General features: G+C 40.0%; 1 protein-coding gene across 1 annotated transcript in view; it reads left to right on the forward strand.

The window, feature by feature from the left end:
- Positions 1-24,076, forward strand: part of ADAMTS12 (ADAM metallopeptidase with thrombospondin type 1 motif 12) — a 143,455-nt gene that overhangs the window by 62,361 nt on the left and 57,018 nt on the right. The window contains exons 4-10 of the mRNA XM_056514235.1: positions 11,580-11,776; positions 13,676-13,759; positions 15,028-15,152; positions 16,356-16,505; positions 18,970-19,113; positions 19,787-19,931; positions 23,785-23,877. Coding sequence (XP_056370210.1) covers positions 11,580-11,776; positions 13,676-13,759; positions 15,028-15,152; positions 16,356-16,505; positions 18,970-19,113; positions 19,787-19,931; positions 23,785-23,877 — 938 coding nt within the window. The remainder of the gene's footprint in view (positions 1-11,579; positions 11,777-13,675; positions 13,760-15,027; positions 15,153-16,355; positions 16,506-18,969; positions 19,114-19,786; positions 19,932-23,784; positions 23,878-24,076) is intronic.

Raw genomic sequence — 24,076 nt, forward strand, 5'->3', positions numbered from 1 at the left:
GTCTTTCTATAAGTGTTTCTCTTTCACATCACCAACATTATATATTAATTTAGTTGAGGTTACTTTACACTTCTTGAACTGTGGTTTGAACATTTAAAGCTGAGATTTCAAGTTTCAAGAATTATGGGCAAACTAGAGTTGCTGTTTTTCATGAATAATGAACTTTGGTGCAGGGAACATTTACTTGATGAGGTGCTTTCTTGAGAATGTGGCCTTTGTCTGCAGCACACCTCGAGCATGAAGTCTTCAGATAGGTGCAAGAGGATTGAGAGATGGAGAAAATGGAGCACAGAATTTTGCTAAGTTGACACCTCTTGGTCAGTGCTGTCCCCTTCTCCATATTCCTTCCAAATTTCAACTCACATGATGGTGCCAAGAGGACTGAACAGCCTACAGTATTTTATGGAAATATGTATTTATTTTGGGTGTTTCTAAGGATGGCTGACGAGGCAAGGAGTAGTATCCAGGCTTTCTCTCCAGCCTTTACCCTTGTTTATATTACCCTTGTTTTATACCCTTGTTTACCCTTGTTTAAAATGACTTATGCTTATCTTGCTCCTCACAGTCCTTTCATAATGAAAATAGGTTATGGTAGCTTTGAGTGATGTCTGGAAAAAGTGCTGTTTTCTCCATAATTTCAGAAAAATCAAGGGAAAAAAGCAATTGAAATTTAAGTCCTGTAAATGTAACATTACAAGTCAAACCTAAGGGCTTGTGCAGTCCATTGGAACAGCTAATTAGTTCAGTTAAAAATAAATGGCATTACCTATTTGATTAGTTCAGGTAAATGATTGCTTTGGTTCTGTCCAATTTCTAAGATCCTGAGGTGGGAGCAGAACAGTGACAGACTGGATGGGTGAGGCAGACGTAGCTGTCAGATAAAGTGTGTTTGCCAGCCAGTGTTGGATTACCCTGTGCATTGGAAGCACAGGTCTGCTTCATTTGCTCTCTAACCACACCCTGTGATGCAGTATGTTTTACCTGCCCTCCTCAGCATGGAGGTTGCTGTTTCTTCTAGATCTGCAGAACTTTCTGAGCTTGCAGTTAGCTCCTGGCTTGCTTTTTGGCATGAAGAAAACAGAGGGGAGAGCTGAGCATCCTGCATGTAGAGAGGGTGCAAAAGCTGCTGGGGGTAAAGGTTGCAGGGAGCACAGATGAGAGCACAGCTCTGGCAATATGGGAGTCTCAGAAAAGGCTTTTTGTCGTTGATTCTCACACGGAACTGTCACCATGACCTGAATTCTGTTGTATTTCAGCCTGTCTGCTGTGCCATGTCCAGTATGCTGCAACAGGTTCTTGTTTGTCCCATGTAAACTTGGCTTTTAGTGAATTAATGAGCAGGTACAGTTTGTAGAATGGGATCATTGGAGAAATTTTGACAATGTCAATAACACATAAAATAGCAAATGCAAGTACCAAATCTTGTCTTCTCTTCACTAAAAGCCAAAGACATCTGTTTTTCCCATGGGTTTCAGAACATTTGTAAAGCACTGATTGTTGTCATGCTTTCTAGCTTTTAAAATCACTCTCGAGTCCTTTTAGTGTACACTAGGTATTAACTGTGAAAAAATATTTTTGACAAAATAAATGTGAAAAGGAATGAGTTTATGCCAATAAGCTAAACAAAATGTTGAAATGCAGCACTAAAATAAAATCTGGCAATTTGTACAGGGACTCTAATGGACCTTCTGTACAGCTACTTGGATGATTGAAAAAGTTTGTTTTGTTTAAAAGTTATGGGTAGTACTGCAAATGCTTTATATTTGGTTTTAGAGTACATATCTTTCTGCATTTCACCTCCTTTTCCCTCTGTGTGTTTTGCTAACAAATTGTACAATATATTTTCTTTGATATACCTTAGGTGTTCCTACAGCTAACACAGAGGATACCTTCTGGTAAATTCTGAAGAAAGCAGGGATCTGTCTTCTATGTTAATAAACTTTAGATGGAAAAAGGGGAAAGTTTAATTAGACTTCAGTTAGATTTTTTTTTTTTTTACATTCTCCTGTCCTTTTGTTTTATAAGTCAGAATTTCAAGGCAGCTAACTGAAAATTTTTAAGCTATTGATTGCAAGCCCAGGAAATTCTCTTTGCCAGTGCTCAGTGAAATAACTACATGTATATTTTACTGGATTCTTTGTTAATTTATATAAGAAAATGCATCCTCATATATTTTTATTGAAATATTTGGGAGCTGAGGTCAGATTATTTCTTAACCAGTCAATTCTGCAAGTACAAAAGCAAACTTGTAAATGGAACCACTTTTTAAAGAAAAAAATAATTTGTCTACTTTATGCTTCGACTTGAAATTATCTATTTCTGTCTAAGGCTTCATAAATGGACTACCATGTTACAGCTGGAGAACTCTCTCAAATCTGTGTGTTCTCATCTGAATTCTTGACTTATTTTCACATCTGATGGATTTACAGTAGGTAAATCTGACTTCTAGAAATATACCCAATGTTGTTGTGGTGGCAGATAACAGTGGGGATAGTTTCCACTAGGCTCCCCAATTCCTTTGCATGTGCATGTTCAGTAATTCAGAGCATGCTCTGTTAACATCTGGAAAGAGATTCTTTGAAATATGTCACAGTTCAAGCACTTCACTTTTTGAAGGCTGAACCAGAAGCTACTATTTCTTTTAAATGTGAGTATATTTCAGTAACTGAATGATAAAGTACCCAGAAAATACTAATACAACACCAGAATGTTTAGCAGAATCCTGACATAGTAAAAATATAGAATAGCTGCAAAATCAGGCAGTTTATACGGTGAATGTAAAGAGATCATCCTTAATAACTTTGCCTGAAGAATTTTATTTAAATTTTAAGACATACCTATGGTATTCTCTACAATATATATTCTGGTTCACCATGTAACTTTTTATATGTAAGGTGAGTGTTGAGCTGGCATTTGTTTTCATTGTGAAACCCTGGTATTAATGTTCACCACTATTCTCACACAGTGAGATAATGTTTGTGCTAATCACTGAAATACTCCAGTATTCTTTGGCATGGCTGCCAAGTAGCATACAGCACTCTTTGTGCATACATTAAATTTTCTCAGTGTCTAGCTCAGAGTGGCCAGATCCTGACTGCTGAGGGAATGGCTGGGCTGTGCCTCTGCCATAAGCATTCACACTGACACAGCAGCTCTGACAGGCACAACTGTCTGCTTGCTGGTTTTGTCTCTTACAGCTGTTTGGAGATTCCTGGGGGATGAGCTGAACAGCACTTTCCAAACTGTCTTTTACCCAAATGAGCCTGAGCACAGTGAAGGTGTCAGGGCAGAGAGTGCTGACATCTTAAAGAGAGTTGGCCTGAAAATGATGTGAGGGGTTCAGATGCTTGGACTCCTGGGGGTCACAGCTGAGCTGGAACCTGGCTGAGTATTCAGTGAGGGGAGTTGTTTGGTGTTTTGGGAAAGGAAGAGGTGCAGTTAGGGAAGGAGGTGCTGAAGAATACTGTAAGATCAGGACAAGGTGCAGTTCAGTAGTGGGATGATGTGAAATAGCTTTAGTTCATCAGCTCTCCCTTTCTTACATAGTTTCTAACCAAACTGCTGATACTCAGCTTTTGTGAGGGGGAAGCTATGAGCTGGAGCAGAGTCTCAGTGTGCAGGGAGGCTGCATCGTCTTCTGGGATGCAGAAGGACCACTCAGCAGCCTGAGTAATCACAGGAGTGGTAGCATCTCCCAGCTGTGCTGTGCTGCCTGTGTGTGTTTGCCTCTGACTTCCTTCCTATCCCTCCTGGAGAGGAGGCAGGAGCAGCTGGTCCCAGCTGGCTCTGTACTGATCATTTGCAAGCTGATTCTGCTTAATTAACTTGAAGGGAAATGATGAGCTAGTGAGGAGTTCCTGTGGTGCAGAAGTTGGGTCTCGGGGACCTAGAGGAGGCTCTTAAACCCACTTAAATTTGTGATTCTGCATGGGGGAGCATAAGCAGTGCTGGGCACGTGTTAAGATCCGATTTGTGAGAGGTGTCTCTGCCCAGATTAAGGTGCAAACAAGACCATATGCTGAAGTTAACAATACGGATTTTATTTAACAATGAATGTGAGGTGGAGAAATAGAGAGACATAGAAGGGGGAGGATGGAGGAGAGTGCAATCAAGCAGAAGAGAGTCACCAGCTATGGATCAAGCACCATCCTGTTGGTTCTTCTTCACTTGGCATCCTGGGTACCCCTTCCATAGAGCCCAAGTTCCAGGGAGCACGGGATGGTCACAGATGGTATTCCATAACTTGGGGTGATACATGGGTGAACAGGTGCTTCCTTTTCCACCGTTTGCCACAGGAGGAATTTTTGTCCGGATGTGTTAACCAGGATGTGCTAACCAGATCCTGCTGCCAGACCTGGAATAGTGCCTTCCTGTTGCACATTCCTCCCTTCTGTGCTTAACTGAAGTTCTCACTGTGGTGATTTATCTTATGGCAAGTTCCATCTGTGGCCTTTACAGTATTTGAGACAGGCACCTGTACTCCTTAAGCCCTTAAAATATACTGGTTTTGTCATGATGAAGGTATTACAGGGCACATTTTGCAAAGGGTGTCTGTGTGGAGGAAGACCTTCCTTGGTTGTTGCAAGGCTGCAGAAGCCAATATGGGCCCCTTGGGTGCATGGAGCAGCAGTCTGTCCTCTCCAGGGAGGTGCAGTGGCATACTGAGGTGTTTGCAGACGGCTTTTCTATGATTCTTTGAGCTAAGCAAGAAAGCAGGTGGGAGGAGAAGCCTCTTGTTTTTCTGCGTGGGGAAATCCAAGTGCTCCCCTTCAGTTCTGCAAGTTTATCCCAGTTTATCCCCTGATGGTCACATCACAGGAAAGCCTGTCTAAGGATGGACCAGTGTGGAGGAAGGCACATTACAGTCTGGAGGAGAGAATTATGCTGTCATACCTGCCTCCTTTGCTGTTTTTCAGCTTCTAGTTCTGTTGGGAACAGAACAAAATTGTTCCTAATGTTAGGGCTTGATAGGTATCAGTACCATATGGACTTCGGTGTCTGATGAAAGTGGAGCTGTTGATTTCTGAAGTAAAATATTTTCACAAGGAAATGCAGAACTTTATTTAGAATCCATAAATCAAATGTGATTGTTCTCAGTTATTCTTTCATGAGGAGATGACTGCTAATAAATATTATAAGGTGCTCAAGTTGCTTTTGTGTAGAGTTCTCCCCAGTCCCTGTGGCACAGCACCCACCCTGCTGCTGCATGTGCAAACTTAATAAAGCCAGGAGGTGGAGGCCCCTTTGAGCTTTCTCTAGTCCCTTTAGAGGCTGGTTGCAATCTCCACAGGTGGAAAACCACATTCTCTCTTCTCTAAACCACCTGCAAATAGCAAACCTCCCATGTAAAGCATTCACAGTGCTTGAATCTTTAGAATTACAATCCTTAGTAGTCGTTCACTGTCCCTTGCTTCTTCCAGCATAATTGTTTTGTTGTTTATTTTCTGGTACCTTTCCTTGCCTTGGTGCTCTGTCCACCATTACTAGTCTTGCCAGGTCTTGGAGCTTGGCTTTAGGGCAGCCTGCAGTGAGTGCCTTTGTGAAAATCACTTAAGTGACTTTAAAGAACTAATAAGCACTCCACAGATCTGTGCTGCCAATTTCTGAATCCTGCTGGCTCTTAACTCTCTTCCTGTCCTTGAAGCCCCATAAAACGTGTACCCTTTGAACATTTCAGCACTTTCACTGCTGAGTTCCGTAGTGCCAGTCACAAACTTAACCTGCAACATGCAGGTAAGGGAATAGAGTCACAGAAACGTTTAGGTTGGAAGAGACCTCTAAGATCACGGAGTCCAACTGTTATCCCAACACTGCCAAGTCCACCAGTAAGTGCCACATCTGCATGTCTTTTAAATACCCCTGGGAATTCTGGCTCCACCACTGCCCTGAGCAGCATCTTCCAGTGCTTGGCATACCTTTTGGAGAACTTGAATCCCTGCTGGCTCAACTTGACATCATTTCCTCTCATCCTGTCCTGAGTTACCTGGGAGAAGAGACCACCTCCCCCCTGGCTACACCCTCCTGTCAGGGAGTTGTCAAGAGTGATGAGGTCCCCTTGGCCTTCCTTTTCTCCAGGATAAACACCCCCAGCTCCCTCAGCTGCTCCTCATCAGACTCATGCTCCAGAGCCTTCCCCAGCCCCATTGTCCTTCTCTGGACACTCTCCAGCACTTCCCTGTCTTTGTTGTAATGAATAAGACATTGTAGACTTTTAGCCTTGTTCTTGGTCCTGGCTGCAGCTGCTTGGTGGCCTCTGATTGCCAGCATGTGACCAGTTTGGGTTTTTTTCATTATTATGTGAATTAAATTTATGGAACATAAATTTTTGGAAAAAAATATGTAATAGAAATTCTTGGAGTCTTCCAAGAGCTTCTTGATACTATTTGAAAAATCAAACTGAAAATCAGATCAATTCTGACAATGCAGACTGCTGCTTCAAGATGTCACTCTAAGGTGTTTTGCGTAAATTTTGTGTGAATGAATTTTCAGATATACATAAAAAGAGGTTATTAATAAAGCCCGTGTGTTTTAACTCTTTTTTTCAGCATAATGGTACCCCAAAACTGCATTTCTCTTTTATTTTTAGGTTAGCAGTTCTTAAATTATTTGGTAAGAGATATTATTATTTACACATAATTAATTAGGAATTTGTAATCTGTGAATTTGTTTCACAGTGAGTGTATTCTGTTTTAGATGATACTTGCTTTTCTTTAATTTTTAATAGAACTGTGGTGCAAGTTAAATTGTATTCAGATGCCATTTTACCAAGAGCTAGATTAATTCATAGAAATGTCACCTTATTCTTCCAATCAATTTCATTAATGTTTTCACCAAAGTAAGAGGCACCAGACACTAATGTGCCAAGTGAATGAGCATGGAAGGTTCAAATTATATGGAATAATGTACTCCTAGGAAAGCATCTGACACAGCTATAATTTTTAATTGTCCCTTATTGACTTGGGTTTAATTCCTGGGTTAAAAAATAAGAACATTCAGGCAGAAGGACAGTCATTGATGCAAAACATTGACAACTTCAGGCATATGTCTCCAACAACATTGTTCTCTGTGTATCTCCTGACCCAGCACATCTATAATTCCATCTTTACAGCCTGAGTGGTAATGAGCAGCAGACACTCAGCAGCAGTGTCTGATTAAGTGCATCAGTCAAGACAGGCACAATTTTAGCTTAATTCTCCTTCAGAGTGGTGTGACTTCATTGTTTGATATGCCATGTTTTTGACAGCAGGAATGTCAAAGCTAAACAAACCTTGCTGAGTTGTAAGCTTTCTTTCTCTGTGCTTGTTTTTGCTGGGACTTGGGGGTTGTCAGCATGGGCTTGTATGTGATTAAGTAGTTGTAATAGTTTCCTGTGTGAATATTTCTTCACACTCAGAAAGCATTTGTGTGACTTAGCTTGGCCTGTTTTAGAAATGGTTATAAAAAGAGCTGTTTTGGCTATCTCTTCAGTTTTAAATTCACACACTGGCTTTCTTTTTTACAACAGTTTTACCATTATGGCATGTGAGTCCTTACTCTCACATTGTCATCACCCAGACTTAGTTTTGTCTGTTTATAAGCAGATTCTGTGTGTACAAAACTGCCTTGTTTATTTCAGAAGGGATGCTTAGAACATGGGAAGAGGATTTCTTGCTGCATTTGTTTTGTTAACAATCAGTAAGCTCTCGCAGTAGATCAGCTATGAAAGTTGCTCACTTTCTTACCCGTGAAAGAGAATATCGCTTTTACAGTGACTGTGTTTCAACACAGTTTATTGACCTCTTGAAAAACTCACCCCTAAACTGTATCATTTTGTTAATACTTAAACTAAAGGCATGTCTTAGAACAAAGTGAAGGTTTTTGGAAGAATCATAATGTAGCAAGTTATGAACAGCATGGAATTTGTTTATCTAGCATCATTCACACCTGGCTGGAGTTGTACTGTTTTGACTGTGAACAGTAAGAGTGGCAAAAATGATGGAGCTCTTGTGCAAAGAGAAGGGAGCTGCAAGTAGAAAGTGAAGACAGAAATCAATGCTACTGTATTTTGTTTGCCCGTTCTCCTCTACAATTCAGTCATTCTTCTCTTCTGGGAACTTCCAGATATTTTCACCTGGCTTCTGCAAAGTCCTGTGTACTTCCAAAGATGTTGGAAGCTGTCTGTGTGTAGTTAGCACCTTGATGTCCCCTTGTGTTGCACTGCACTCTTCCTTGAGCAACACCAGCAGGAAACAAAAGCAGGGAGGTGGGAGGGAAAGGGGGTGGAAAGCCTTTTTTGTGGAAATCTCAGATAATGCCTTTAAAGTGAGGTCAGTCATGTTTGCTCTTTAAGGGAGTTTGGAGTGGTGGAAGGCAAGAAGAAATGAACTGCTTAACAGTCAAGCTCATTTTGAATGTATGAGTCGTTCAAAGTGAAGAAAAGCATATGTGGGGTTATTTTATAAGTGTGATCAACTGATAATTAAAGATTAGAAAGCTGTTCTTACAAAGGACTGGCAAAGAACCTTGTTAAAAATTAAATTGTTTTGTTAGATGGTAGAGCTTTTCTTTCATACACAGAAACTATGCAGCTTTAAACTGTCCTGAAGAAGTTTGTGCGATACTGTTCTTTTCTTATATGGTTGAATGTTACAGATAGCTTGAAATCTTTCCTAGCAGCTGAAAGTTTAGGATCTTTTATGCTGCTGCTACTCAAGTTGCTACTAAAGTAGGACTTGTAGAGTAGTTTCAAGTTTGGAATTTGATCTTAAAACCCAACCATTTTCTGAAGCTTATCAGCCATTTCTATCTAGAAGCTGATGAAAAGCTTTCATCTACACCATTTCTTCTGGTTATGCAGTCAAATGTCTGGATATCACATATCCATGTTGGGACATGGTATGTTACTGTTGGGCAGAATCAGTTTTTCTAATAAAAGATTCACATCTACAAAAATATCTCTCACAACAGCTAGAAACTGTTGAGTGTTGCTGCTTGAATTTCTTGCAGTTTGTTACCTGAATCTCTTATCAACCTTTCTTTTCTTTAGTCTTAGGCTGTCTTGGCTACACACTCTCAGCACTACTTTCCTTTCCTGTTCCTAAGGATTCCAGCACTATTACTGTGTTATACCTCTTCTTCAGTAATCCATTGAAACTTTCAGGGTAGGAGTACCCCTTTCTCTCTTCTGTTTCTTATGGAGGGAGCTGTGCTCAGTAGTAGTGATGGAAGAGGGGTTTTCCTCAGGCAGCACTGTTCCTAGTCTCAGGCCATTCCTCACTTTTTGGGTAGTCCTGGACTGGTGGGCTCCATCAAGAGTTCCATACCTAGACAACAGGGTGCCTGTGATTTTTCAGTAAATCTGAAATGACTTGTAACACTTTACTCATTGAATGTAAAAACAAGGTAATTTAACTTCACAGTTAGATGGTTAAAAGAGACAGTCAAAATTTGGAGAGACATAAAAACACAAGTGGAGCTATACTTTGTAGTTGCCTATTTTAGTGCAGCTCCAATGAGTTTATCCCTTTCTTCTTTGTCTAAAAAAGCTGCCAGGAGACTTCACACAGTGGGAATCCAGTTCTTATATGTCACCTGTCCAGGTGATGTACCCTGCACAGGAGGTTGTCCATCACTGAGGAGAGTTTTCCTGCAGAATCCTCTGGCTATCTGGCAGTCATTTTCACCTCATCTCAGATTTTCATGCTTAACCAGGACTCCAAACTTTTCCCTGAGGGGTTCACTCCTGCAGTCTCTATGACTTTAAACATTTTTACCTCCAGTGCTATCAGCTGCCCAGACAATTAGCAATACTTTTTGCTAGCTGTAAACAGAAAACCTGACAGCTGGCCTTAAGTTTTATTTGGCCATAAACAAAGCACTTAACCAGCAGTCTGAACAGATTTTTTTGTTCAGATGGCTGTGGGGAAGGTTTTTCTCAGCACAAAACCCTTAAAAATGTAGGTAATGAGAACTGTGCTTCATAGAAATAAGAATGCTGAAACCTGTGCAAATGTACAAGGGAGGTTAATGAATACCAGGTCATAAAGAGCCCCTCATTGAGGAGACAATTGCTGTAACTGAACAAAAATTGAGGGATACATCTGGAGTGATGCTTCAGTGTGGGTCAGAGGGGTTAGGGTGCAGGTTATAGCAATGATAGCTCATTGCTGCTGTGCACAGCACACTTGTGCACAGTGGCGCAGTTCTAAATGTGCCCTGTATTATTTTGCTTATTAATGTGGCATATTTCAATTGTACACATTATGTGTTATCAGGATCGAGGCATCTTTCAAGCTGACCTCAGAGAATACATTTCTGAAAACCAATGTACAAACCAAGATACTTACCATCTTTTACACCAAGAGATACGCACATCCGGTGGTGCCACATTTTGTTAGGTACACAAGATGCTGTGATTATTCTGTCTGCTCTTGGGTCTAAAGGGCAAACAGCTCATTGATGACAAAGGTGTAGCTGGTGTGAAGGGACCCAGCTGCCATGTCTCCATTCTTCAAGGGCAGAATGTCTGGGTAATTGCTCCTCAGCACTGGGTACTGCTGGACATGGATGTTATGCTGGAGAGTTATGCCAGGGATAATGCCAGAGGTGATGCTGGAAAGGCTGTAAGCACTTGGAGCTGTCTTTCTGGCCTGTGGATGTGCCCCATCTGGAATTAGGATATCATCTTTCATGAGTGAGATGACAAGGGACTACTGCAATACATGTAACAGAAACAAGTCCTCCTGATCCTTTGTAGGACTTGGGAAATCCCACCACTGTAGAAGAACTTCTCAGGGTTATGGGTTAGAAAAATGCCAGCAGTTGCTGTCAAGCTGGCGTCTCATTTGCTCTCCAGGCCCTGCTTTATTTAAGTTGCTGGTATTTCCCTGGTAACATGGATAGCTGGCATTCAAAGCTGGAGTGGGTGGAGAGGCATTAGCCCCACTGAACACAGTCCAAGGGTGCTAGCAACCTTATGGAGCAAAGACTTCTTCCTGAAGAGCATTAGATGCACAGATCCCAAATTATGGTGGAAGCACTAAGTGTCCTGTCATCAGGCAGAATGCAGGAGGCGAGGATCCCGTGGCTGCCCTGCTGGTGTTTAGATGACACCTGCTGGTCAAGTGTCCCCACTTGCCAAGGATATTCTCCATGCACAGAACAAGGCATTCTTGGATGTGCTACAGCCCTGGACTTGATGTGCCTCCTGATGAGAAAAGGAGCTGCCTGTGAGGAAAGCATATCCCTTATCTAAAACTACCAGCTAGTGTCATTAGAGAGGTTAGAGCCACAGGAGATAAACTCCTTGAAAAGGGCATCCCCAACTCAAGTTTTTTTAGCTTGGCTGTGTCTCACAATGCAATCCCTTGTGTTTGAGTGGGGTGACTTTTTGATGCGTGTTTAATCCATTCAGAAAATTCAGAACTTCACTGGACAGGGCCCTTTGTAGTTTGGTGTCACTTTGGAGTTGCCCCTGCAATGGATCGGATGGGTGGCAGCCAGAAGAATCACTTCCAGCTAATATCATCCTGTGGCTGTTACAGCCATACTGTAAAAGCTTGAAAATATGTTCAAGACTGCATTGCTTTTTTCTCTTCCAGATACCCACAGCTTTTTCAAACAGCAGGAGCAGCGGAGAGAGAAATGGGAACAAAATCACGCGGCTGTCAAGAGGGTTTCCCGGCGCTCTGTCAGCAGGGAGCGATGGGTGGAGACACTTGTGGTTGCAGACAGTAAAATGGTGGAATATCATGGAAGTGACCATGTGGAGTCATATATCCTCACTATAATGAATATGGTATGTACAATATTTTGGGGTTTTTAGATAGACAAATTAAGCTAATTGAATTTGATTATGCTGCTGATCTTCTAACCAGCCTGCAGCATTTCTCGTGGAGAAAAATGTAGTACCATTAATATATATTAATTGAAAGTCAGTATTTTTAGGTATTTTTTACCTTGTATTTTGTATAGACACAATTTTCTCTGGATTTATGCAGGAGAAGTCTCATAGCTATAAATGCTAGCACTGGCTTTCTTTCTGCTGAAATTCTCTGTCTCCCTTGGAACCTGTTGCTCACTGGTCATTTCAGATTTTTGGCTATGGCAGAAAGAATTTCTACAGGTTTTAAGCATATGAATTCTTTCACATATTTGTGAATGAGGAAGGCACACAGGGACCTGCTGGAAATTGTAGTAACTTTGCAAAAGCTGAACTATGAGCTTGTTACTGTTTTGGTCACAAATCCAAACAGCAATATATGAGCTATTATGAAGCAAGTTAACTGTCCCAGTTGAATCCAATACAAATGTTCTTCCAGATAAATATCCTTTTTGGAGTACAAAGTTCACACTGGAATAAAGAAAAGTTGAACTTCAAATGCTTTCCTGTGTGGCAAGTTTCAAAATATAAGAAAAAGCCATAGTATCTGCCAATAGATGTGTCTTCTGTTATTAATATCTTTTATCAATATTATGTGTATCATGGTAGAGAATGAGCTTCAGAGTATATTGAGGATGTATTCTATGTGGTTATCATGGAAATGTGCAATATATGTGGAGGCAATCAGAGTGTAATTCTAGACATGGTGACTGATCCTGTGAGTTATACAATATCTTCCCAGCTGTGCCCCAAGCAGTCTGACTTGTGCTGAGGCAATGAACCTGAGTAAACAGATACAAAGGTTGTTCGAGCACGTGAGGTTTTGTCCACACAGGAAGAAATGAAGAAATGCTTTGAATAAAACCCAGTCATTCTCAGGTTCAGGAACAAACAGGACTCAATGTTTTCTCTGCAGTCTGACCTTAGATATTAGGGTTATTTAAAATGTTTCAATTTTCAGTAGAGCACCCTTAAAAAAATCCGTATCCAAATCAGACCTCTGTAAACACAATTTCTACTTCATTTTGGTATTTTCTCCTTTAGTGGTCTTCTCCATAACAGTTTTGACCTGAAGGCAATCCATTTTGTTCATTCATATTTCCTGTGATAGATGGCATATATATATATATATATATAGATGGCATATACATATATAGATATATGTATAGATAGGTTGTGATTATCTTCTGCTCTGATTCCTTTCCATCCAGCCTAATTCAACATTGTGATGGTGTTCATAATAATTGGGTCATGTTTTTGCAAAGTTCAATTATTGTTTTCTATTTGGAGTATTTTTTGATTGGCCTGTGTTCTTACCATCCTCTCCTGTAGTCTGAAAACACAAGAGTAGCCATCATTCAACTAATTTCTCTTTCCCTAGTACTGACTACATTTTGGTGTTTTGTGACAGAATCCTGTTCATGTAAAATAAGATGACTTGATATGCTGGTTTATTTACACCTTGAGTGGGCTTCTCCATCAGTGTTGCATGACTAAATGTTGTATACCTTTCTGCTAGTGTTTTTTATGAACTCAGAAATTTTTGAAAGGGAAATGAATATAACATAATCTTATTTGGACTTTTGCTGTTTAGCTTAGTAACCAAATGCTATATCATCATTCATTTGGCAGAGTTGGCCTTTGCAGTAGTTGTAATATTTATTGCATTTCAGTAAACTTTCAGTGATTTGAGAATTTAAAAAGCAAAACAATCCCCAGATCAACATTGTGCTAGAAGTAAATGCATTTTCTCTCTGAAGCTGTGTTCTGCTGTAGAGGAATCAGTTAATCTCATGTCCCCTGGCTCTGGCACAGGTCACAGGGTTGTTCCACGATCCAAGCATTGGCAATGCAATTCACATTGTGCTGGTCCGGCTCATCCTCTTTGAGGAGGTGGAGGTAAGGTTTTTATTTACCTCAGAATATCACTTACAAAACTTCTGGGTTCAATGCATTGAACTGTAATCGTATTTGCTTAAAATAATGTTTTAAATTTACTCTGTTATTGGCCTTCAACATGTGTGGTTTTAGGATAAATGCTACCCATGATAGCAAAGTATTTTAGCTAATGACTTCAGGTATTTCTGCAAAAAATTGCATAGGAAAATATAATTAAAACATGCAGATTGGGAGCGGGGAAATGGAATCTCCCCAGTGTCAGAAGAACATAGGATGCCAAAGAAGACTAGATGAGAAACAGAAACTACACATCAACATGCAGGATCTAATTACCTAGCATTGCCTGAAATGTATTATGAACTGTAGTGCTGTGCCATTTTCAGGTCTCTGAAAAGGCCCATCTCTTAATGTGCAGTTCAAACATGGATTTTTCTTTTTAAATCTCTTTTGAAACAAAGAAAAATGAGGACAAAGTAGATGTTAATTGGTTTAACTAGCTGTATATTTATAGTTTCCAATGTCTCTGTTTCACAAATATGTTAATATGTGCTTAAATACATGCTGGTTGTCATGATTTTCTGGTTATTTTTTAAATGCTGTGCATGATATACCTGGTTCTGACCAGAGGAACACCTTAAAGGGATTTTCTCGGTGGCTTAAAATTTATAACCACAAGCAAACTGAGGCAAGATAAAGGGAGTGTCCAAGACCAGAAATTAGAAAATTCAATTTGGCATGAATTTGTTTTGCATACTTTTTTATTTAAGTTTTTCAGTAATTTGCATGTAAACTGTATAATAATAATAAGTTGAGAAAGAAACAGTTATGTTTGCATTGTTTCTCTTTGGCATTGAAAAATACTGTGGAATAAATACTCTGTTAGAAGCATGTTCTCTGAGTATGACAGTGTTCACATAACACTGAGTGACAAATTTGATCACAGTCCAGAGGAAGATTTTATTTCAAGAGAATATAAAATGTTTGAAATTTTCAGTGTTGGATCTTAGGAAGCTGATTTTCAAAATGCATGTAGAGTTCTGTGTTCTGTAATTTTTCCTTTAGCTGCACCAATTACAGAAATGTCAGCATTTTAACTTAATATTCAATGTTAGATAAATAGGTGTCATTGCTCCTAATGATGGCTCTAACTTTAGGCAAAAGCATAATTGATTACATTTAGATTACCCATCTTCACTGCTCACTTCACTGAAGTGTTACTGCAATGCAGTGTGGTCTTTACAGTAATACATTCCTTCATTTCCCATTAGCAAGGCTTGAAGATAGTGCACCACGCTGATAAGACATTAGCCAGCTTCTGCAAGTGGCAGAAGAGTGTCAATCCCAAGAGTGATGTCAACCCCACTCACCATGATGTGGCTGTCCTTCTCACCAGGTATGACAACAGTGACTGACTGTTGCACAATTGCATTTCTTTGATGTTATTTCTTTATAGGCTCATGCCATCACTTACTTCATCCTGCACAGAGCTCAGAAAAGTGGTCGAAATATTTATGACTCTGTGTGTGTGTAGGGGTTAAGAAGTGAATCTTAGTCACAAAATAGAGATTTGTGGGTCCTGAGAGGTAAGCAATTTCCACAGCTCAGGTAATTTCTCCCACTTGATGCTATCTCATTTTGTGCTCAGTGACCTGCTCTATTCTTGTTTGAGACAACATACTGAAACAAGGTAGCATGTAGATGAACAACAACTGAAGAAGTGTGCAGATGCAGCTCAGAAACAAAGAGTATTGTGCAAACATGGTGCCATTCATTTTTAAGCTTTAAAGGATATGATTTTTGAATATCTCCTTATTTAAGGAGACACAAAATATTTTTTAATGTCTGGGCAAGGGAAGAACAGAAAACTTGACAGTGAGGTTGTCTGAGGTTATCCAGGGAGTTTATGTCATAGCACAAAATAGGACTTCTGCAGGTGTGTGAAAATGGATTCAGTTTGCACACAGGTGGCAGAAAAGATTGGGTCTATGGTCTAAAAAAAACAGTCCTTGACTAAAGTCTGTCAGGCAAAAAAAAAAAACCAACTTAAAATGCCTCAAGTGGCTCAGTAAAAATGAGTCACAAACTCGTCATGTTGGAAAAGACCTCCAAGGCCATCAAGTGCACCCTTTGGTCATTGACCTTCTCAACCTTTTCTCAGTCAAAAATCTTAAAATAAGAATGCGAGATAAAGTCTCACAATGATGTGAGATTTCACTCTCCAGATACAAAGTGCTCAGGAAGTTCATTTGAGTTAAGCTGAGCTATGGTGACTTTAGTAAACCACGCTTTAAAATTCTATCAAATGTGGAAGTTCTAAAACTTTGACTTTTGGGAGTTGGCAATAAGTGTATGTATCTAGGCACTACGGCCACATAAATACTGGCTACAGACTATATTAGTATAACAGTAGTAGAACAAGTAGAACTTGTAGAACAAGTGCATATTATTCCATACATGTTTGTAAAGGATTTACCATTATGATTTACTTAAAATGCAAGTTAGCGCATTATAAGGTGGAAGCTTGTTACCCAGTGTCAGTGACACTCCACAGTTGGTTTTAAGCTCTTTAAATGGCACCTCTCTTTTGTGATTCTAGAAAGGACATTTGTGCTGGCATGAACCGTCCCTGTGAAACCTTGGGCTTGTCTCACCTGTCAGGCATGTGTCAGCCTCACAGGAGCTGCAACATCAATGAGGACTCTGGCCTTCCCTTGGCTTTCACTATTGCTCATGAACTTGGACACAGGTACAGTTGACAGGGAAGGGGGAGCCTGTCTGAGTCGAATTTGTTATTTGCATCTTAATACTCAAATTGTGAGACAGAAACAATACATAGAGTGACTAATGTCTCTATTACTAGAACCAAAACTTATTTCAAAGCAAAGAAATAAGAAATAAATTCTTAGGCCTTTGACCTGTGTTTTACATATACAACTATTCAGTACAGCAGAATGAAATAACTAAGCTACAAAAAAACATCACTCAATCGTGTTAATTTTCCCAAACGTGCTAGATCTCTATGCCATTACTTTAGATAATCTCCAAGCCAATCCAAAACATGTACAGAAAACAAACCTGTTTCATTATGTCAAGGCATTTCAGTAGTGCAGATTAGCTAGAAAACGTTTTTTAACCCATATAGAAAAACATATATTAATCTTATAATATATTATAGTTTATATATATTCTTCTTTTTTATGAACCAGTAAATTCTTTTTAGGGCATTTCTTAGTAAGTGGTATTTTCTGTATAATAATGCTATTGTGGGTACACTTACATCAAGATAAATAAAGTTCCAGGATTTTTTCTATTTTTTAGTTTTAGACATGCTTAATTTTTTTTTTTCTTTATGATTGGATATTTTTGTTTGAGCTAGATTTCTCAGAATTTTAGATTTTTGGAGGTGTTTTGGTTGGTTAGATGGTCTATTAAATCACTTGGAAAAAAAATTGATTTTTGAAACTGTTTTGACACAGGTGCTTTCCTCAGGGCAGAGTGTTGTCTCATGGATACTCTGGTTTGACTGTAATGTCTGCACTTTTCAACTGGACTGTGTTGCTTGGCTAAGTCACACATTCATTGCTTTATCTACAATCACATTAATTTCACTGTGCACCAGCCATCAATCAGGATGGAGTCTCAATTTCCGGATAGGATATGATGATGATGATGATGATGATGATGATGATGATGGCAATGACCCTGTCTCCCATTAATTGGACACTCTTTATTCAACCTCTCCATTGCCAGAAAGGAAATAGTATAAATAAATAACACTGAAGTCACTAGAATTAGATCTGGTGCTGTGGGTTTAGGTCATTTGTCCCCACAGCCTGTTGCTGACAGGGAGCTGTTTTCATTCACACTAATGATCTGGAGAGACTTGTGCCCAATAGGTTGACCCATGTGTCTCCTTGTTCACCTTGTCTATCCTGGCTGGCTGGTGGCTCTGTGTCCTTTGGATGCTGTGAGGCTCAGTACTGCTGTACTTGCCTGTGCAGGGCCTTCCTTAAGGACTGTCTCCATTAATGTTGAATACTGTAGGGTTTTTTGTAACCCTGTTAACTTCAAGCTAGGTTAGTGTACACATGTTGAGAAGTTCAGGTATAGACAAGTTTGTAAGAACAGATGAACAAAAAATAGGAAGACAGATGTGCACCCATGCCTTAGATGAATGCCAGAAGTCAGCTCTTCCCCACACAGTCTCTCTAGATGTTTGCAGCCTTAGGATTCAGCAGACCCTGTTTATGGAAAAGAGCTTCTCAGACAGGGGAGATCCTTGCATTTATGCTTCTGACTCATTACTGGAATTGATTCTGACTGAAATGAGCCCCGCTTTTGGAACTTTTGAGTCATGATATGATTACGTTTTTGAGAAAAGTAGTCTTAAGTTTTTTGAACACACTGTATCTGATTCATGACTCTCACTGCTCTCAGGACTTAAACACCTCCAGATGCTAACAATGTAGGTGTCAACATCTTCATATATCCATGTCTTTGTATGTTATTATTTCAGATAATCCTCACATGATAAAAAGGCATGTGTGTTTGCTCAGTTGAATCCAATCCAAACTTTTGTGTTTATGGCTTCTGCAAACTGTTGAATAAAAAAATTTCTCAGCAAGTCAGAGATGCTGGGGAAAACCTATTATGGAGATCTGTTTGCATAGATTGAGAAAATTAAATAGGATGAAGGAATAGAGGTTGGAGGCAAATTCACTGAACATTCAATGATTTTGTAAACAATATATCTGCTGCAGTCTATTAAAAATTTTAAAAATAAAAAAGCAGTAGAGACGTAATTACGAGCGGGTTTAAGACAGAATGTAACAAAGCCTCATCTTAGTTATGTGGCAAAGGTTGGGTTTAAGAGTTAGGAAGTAGTCTTAGTTGTAACAGCTGTAACATAACTTCTAAGTTTGAACTTCTGCCCTAACTGTGCACTGACATTTGGACTCCCTTAAAAATACACAAGTATAGTCTTGTGACAGTCTGTTCTTTATTTGGTGCAGGCCAATATTGCTGTGCATAATATATGTTTGAAAGCCTGTGGGAGTGTAGATTTTTCATAGATTTTGGGTTGTATGTTCTGTGTGTGCATTTTCTTTCAGCAAGCAGATAACTACAGCTCTGCAGTGTCTTTTTAAGCACAGAGGGCAACCTGTAGATAGGTACAGCTGGAATTATTAGGTGTTGTTTTTTATCTCCAGTTTTGGAATCCAGCACGATGGAAAGGAGAATGACTGTGAGCCTGCTGGGAAGCGCCCGTATATTATGTCCCGGCAGTTGCAGTATGATCCTACTCCACTCACCTGGTCACAGTGCAGCAAGGAGTACATCACACGGTTCCTAGAGTGAGTCATCAGGTTGTTGCATTTGCCTAAATTGAGCACAACTGTGCTGGAGTTTAAAGTGCATGCTGTATTATTGTACTGATAATTCTAGGGGGTTTTTAATGGGCTTGAGTTAATTTCCATGGGGGACATACCACTGTCCTGTTGCTTACTTATTTGGTAAAAGCTCTGTATAATTTTGTTGTTTGGAAGTGAACTCAAGTCTTCTCATATTGGCTTGGATTTGGTGCAATCTGCAGCTTTTTGCAATTAGCAGGAAGAAAGAAGCCTTTCCATCAAGGGCATTGACAGAACTTCATAGTTTTGCCTTTGGCCACAGTGCCCTGTGTTTGGCTTCAGTGACGTGTTCAAATCTGTTCCATTCTTTTTAAGAGCAGCAATGTGTAATGTGTAAAATAACTTTAACCAGAGACTATGGAGCCCTCTGCAAACCATACTAAGCTCATGATATTTCCACTTTGATATTTCCATTTTGCCATTTTAAAACCATGTCTTGCTAGACAACGTAACTACTTTGCAGCATTTCAGCATGACTTGTCTGGAATCTGGAAGTATTATTTACATGGGCCATAATCAAAATTGCCTGTAAGAAATAGATACTAAAATTCTGTATAGAAGCATCAAAAAACTGTGATGGTAAGGAGTTTTTAAATACAGAATTTTTGTCTTTTAGTCGTGGATGGGGATTCTGTCTGGATGACATCCCCCAGAAAGAAGTTCTGAAATCCCCAGTCATTGCCCCTGGAGTGATTTATGATGTGCACCACCAATGCCAGCTTCAGTATGGTTCCAATGCTACATTCTGTGAAGATGTGGATGTAAGTGCTGAATGTTTTTCTTCATTCTCCTAGTAAGAATAAGTTTGCCTTGCATTTCACAAGATCTTTGCTGGATCTTTGGTTAGGTGCTTGTCCTTCATCAGCAGAGACATTTTGGTTTGAAACTTGTAATACTAATTCTTAAGTAAATTATTAATGCAACTGAAATCCAATTTTTAAATACTCTTCAACCTTGTGGCTTTCAGTTGATCAAATCATTCTGTGAACAAATCTTCAGTTCCAGGAAGAGTTTTCTGAAGAAATTAGTGTTATGTTCTCTTCCCATACATCCTGATTTTTCACGCTCTTTATGAGCTAACAAACAACAGAATATTTCAGTCCCTGTGGAAAATCTTTCTTTTTTAAAATAACTATTTTTGCATGGAACATTAGATGTTTATGCAGAAGAGTATAATTTATAGAGTGCTTTGGCATCTGTCTCATAGCACAGCAGAACAGTATTTTGAGGAGATGCAAGAGAACAGTGTAGCCACAGCAACCCTTTCGAGATCTTGGAGAGCTGCAAAGTAAGAGGTTGTGCTAGCTAAAGTACAAGTGGTATGGTATTTTACTGGTACCTGGAATGTTCAGAGCTCTTTGGGTCTGTACAGCATTTTTTATGCATAGAACAGCTCAGAATCAGTGTTTCCAAGTGCTAGCCTAGCTAAATGATCACTAATTTTCATTTTCCTGTGTCTTGGGCAGCAATATTCAGTAAATACTGGAAACAGCATGCAGCCTACTTAGCCCTGGCAAAGACAGATGTGTTTTGGCTATTGGCAGTGCTGGTATGAACACAGCTGTGGACTGGGCACTGCTGATGTTGACTGTTCCATTCAGATAATTATGTGTATCTCCATCTACCCTTCTCTTAGAGAAATTATTTCTGATTAATCTTTTCAACCTTAATAGATAACATGATTACCAGTGTTGAACTAGAACTGCTGAATCTGAATAAGGTATTGAAAGATTACTTTCATTACCTGCTGTTACAGTTTCCTTAGTTACTGTAATTTGCCTGTTGGTACAGATAGAAAATTAGGTTGTAATTTTGCGTATTGGCTCAGTCTGTCTCTCCTTGAGTTTGAACCTAATAGGCCTTTACATTCACATCTCCTGATTAACCAATTTTACAGCTAGACATATGTCAGAAAATTAATAGGTATAATTTTGCATTTTACTGAAAGGCCTGTATTTTGCTGGTAGTTGCTCTGGCAGGAAATGGGATTGTGAGCAGTAGAGTCAACCTGGAATGTTGAGTCATCAGTCTTTTTGTCATTTGTCTAAGAGATCTGACTCTTTTTTGCCTTTCCTCTCTTTGCTTAACCCTGCTCACTGACAAGCTGCTTTTGTTTTGTACATTTTAATGTCTGACTGAATTTGATCCACAGATCCTTTTTGAGAGAACAATCTGCATTTAGCTGAAGATGCCCTGGGGTTCAGTGATTACGCTTAGCAAAAACTGATATTTATAATTCATATAGTGATTTCCATGAAGCACTTAGGCAGCAAAGTGCCCTGTGAAGTATTTAAATATTGTCCCTCTAATAAGGTAAAGAAAAGCAAAATATGTACTAGATGATGGAATTTCCAAGTCATAGCTAGACCCGTAGCTTCCTACAGAACAGCCAGTAGGAGATCAGAACACTCGTCTTGTTGCCTTTTTCTCCAAAACTTTCACTGGCTTCCGTGAAACTGAGTCTATTTGGATTCAACTTTCTTCAAGGCACAGATTGGGTGGAAAGTGTATATCATACTGCTGATGGAAAGAAAAGCCACTTGCTTTGCAGTGAGTCCATGGCAGTCATGAATTTCTGCCTGTTACCTCCAAGGGCACGCAGTACATATTTCATCGTCTCGTACTGCTGTTGTTTCAGTATTCTTAGAGATGGAAGACAGTTCTGGGACATGGAGATCAATATGGAAAAATCCTTGCAAAGCTAAAGAATTCCCTCTGTGAATTCTTGACTTTGAAGTCTGTGCATGCACCTAATAAAGAAAATAACTGCCAATGAAAAGCTGTGTTCATTTTCTGTGCCAGTTTCTCTGGTATCTGAGGCATGGTGCAAGGGTGCACTTTAGACACTAGAAAGACAAAACGTGTTTTCTGCAAGAGTTGAAATAAAGGATGACTTTCATAGTGAGAGAAAATTCATCAGCACTTGAGAAGAAGAACACTTGAGCAGCTCTGCCTGCAATGATGGCTTCACAAGGCCTTCATAAAGAATGCTTCCCTTCAGCTATAAACACAGAACTGCAAAACAGTATGTCTTGAGTACATTGCCCAAAAACAGTGAACCAAGATGCAGTGGCCCAGACATTGTATTCCTGGAGGAGTTGGAGTGGTTTGAGATATTCCATGCCATCAGCTTTTTTCTGGTGCTCTTGTTGACAGACCAGGGTAAACACACAATGGAGTAAATGAAAGTGAGCTCTCTCTAAGCTTGTGCCCAAGCTTAACAATTTTACACAGAAGCAGGTCAAAATGAGCAGCCAAATTCTGCATTTCCCACTTGGATAAACATTGCTAGCTCCTTGGGGCTGCATTTTTGGAATTGTGCAGTTTATATGTTGGCTTCCAAATCTGGCAGTTGGCTTGCTCTCAGAATCCCAGTGGGAGCTGCTAACAGGATCCTTCTTATCTCTTCCTTAACTCTTTTCTCTGATGACACTTGGAGCCGTCCCATGTTCACAGGTTGATGCTGCCAGCTCTGTTCGCTTTTCCAGAGCTGGACTATGGCATGCAAACAGTCTGAGTCAAGACCTGGAATTTTGCTCCTGCTGTTCCCAGTGGCAGTGTGCGGTCCCTCCAAGTGCCCTGCTTTCTCCACCTTGGAAGTGGTCTTCTATGCAAAGACTTGATCAGTCAGGAGTTCCCAAGCATGCAGGGTTCCTGTGAGCCAAACAAAGAAAAGCTGGTGTGCATGTGATCTGAAGAGGGAGAAATGGCCCTCCAACTCTGTCCTCCCTTTCTAGAGAATAATTCTGACTGAGTGACGTGGGTTTGGTAAAAGGTAGCTGGAATGTTTCTTGCCCTGCTTTCTTTGTTGCCTCTCAGGAATTTCTGTCTCTTCTGTGGAGTTGAGCCACTGCACATGGAGCAGCAGCTGGAATGCTGTGATTTATTGGAAACCTACTGCATTAAACTGGCACCAGTTTCTGAGTTGCTTAATATGCACACATTCTCTAACCAGAGCCTTTACTCTTCCCAGTCCACTATGCTTTTTTACTCTTCCTGTCAACTAGCTGACTGCTTTTTTTTCCAGATCATTTCCTTGCCATCTGCCAAGCTGATGTTTTAAGAGGCCTGATCACTTTTTCCTCAGCTAGTTTTGGGACCTCCATTGATATTGTTGGAGGCATGATGTTGTTTGTGTTTGCCTGCCTGGCTTCTGTGACCTTCTTTGATTTCACTGTACATTTTCAGGTAGACAGGAATGCAAAATTAAAGATTGTATTGGTTAGTACTCTTCAAATGAAAATTGTTCCATTTTCTGTTCACCTTATCTGTGAACAGTAGTGACCAAAGTTTATTAAGCCATTTCTTCTTGTGTTTATCTAGGAGCTGAGCAGGCAATTAGGAGAATATTTGAAGTCACATAGTAAGGGGAATTCACTTGATAGTATTTACCTTTTTTATTTTTCAGATAGTTCCATTTTACACAGTAATGACAAATACCTAATTTTAGACCCTGGGTGGTTCCTATCTTGTGAAAAAACCCTGATCCCTCTGGAAATACAACCCTTACAAGGCTTTTAAAGTGGCTGTACAAAACTGTGGCAGCTTTTAGAAAATGTCGGCCATAGGAGTTCAGCTCTGCCTCAGACTGCTGCAGCTCTCTTTCTTTTCCAGAACCTTTGCCAGACGCTCTGGTGCTCAGTGAAAGGCTCCTGCCGCTCCAAACTGGATGCAGCTGCGGACGGCACTAGGTGTGGAGAAAACAAGGTGACTGTGAGCCACGCTGTGTGCAGGCTGTGCTGCCTGCCAAAGGGCAGAGAGGAGCCATGAGCAGCTCTGCCATTGTTGAATGGGAAGGAGGGTCATCCTGTGGCATCTCCACTTATATTTCCACTTAAGTGTTCCACCCTTATGAGGTGTAAAAACAAATAATTTGCAGAAGAAACGTTTCCCTGTGATAATGATC

The sequence above is a fragment of the Oenanthe melanoleuca genome, chromosome Z, assembly GCF_029582105.1.
Source record: "Oenanthe melanoleuca isolate GR-GAL-2019-014 chromosome Z, OMel1.0, whole genome shotgun sequence".
Classification (NCBI taxonomy): domain Eukaryota; kingdom Metazoa; phylum Chordata; class Aves; order Passeriformes; family Muscicapidae; genus Oenanthe; species Oenanthe melanoleuca.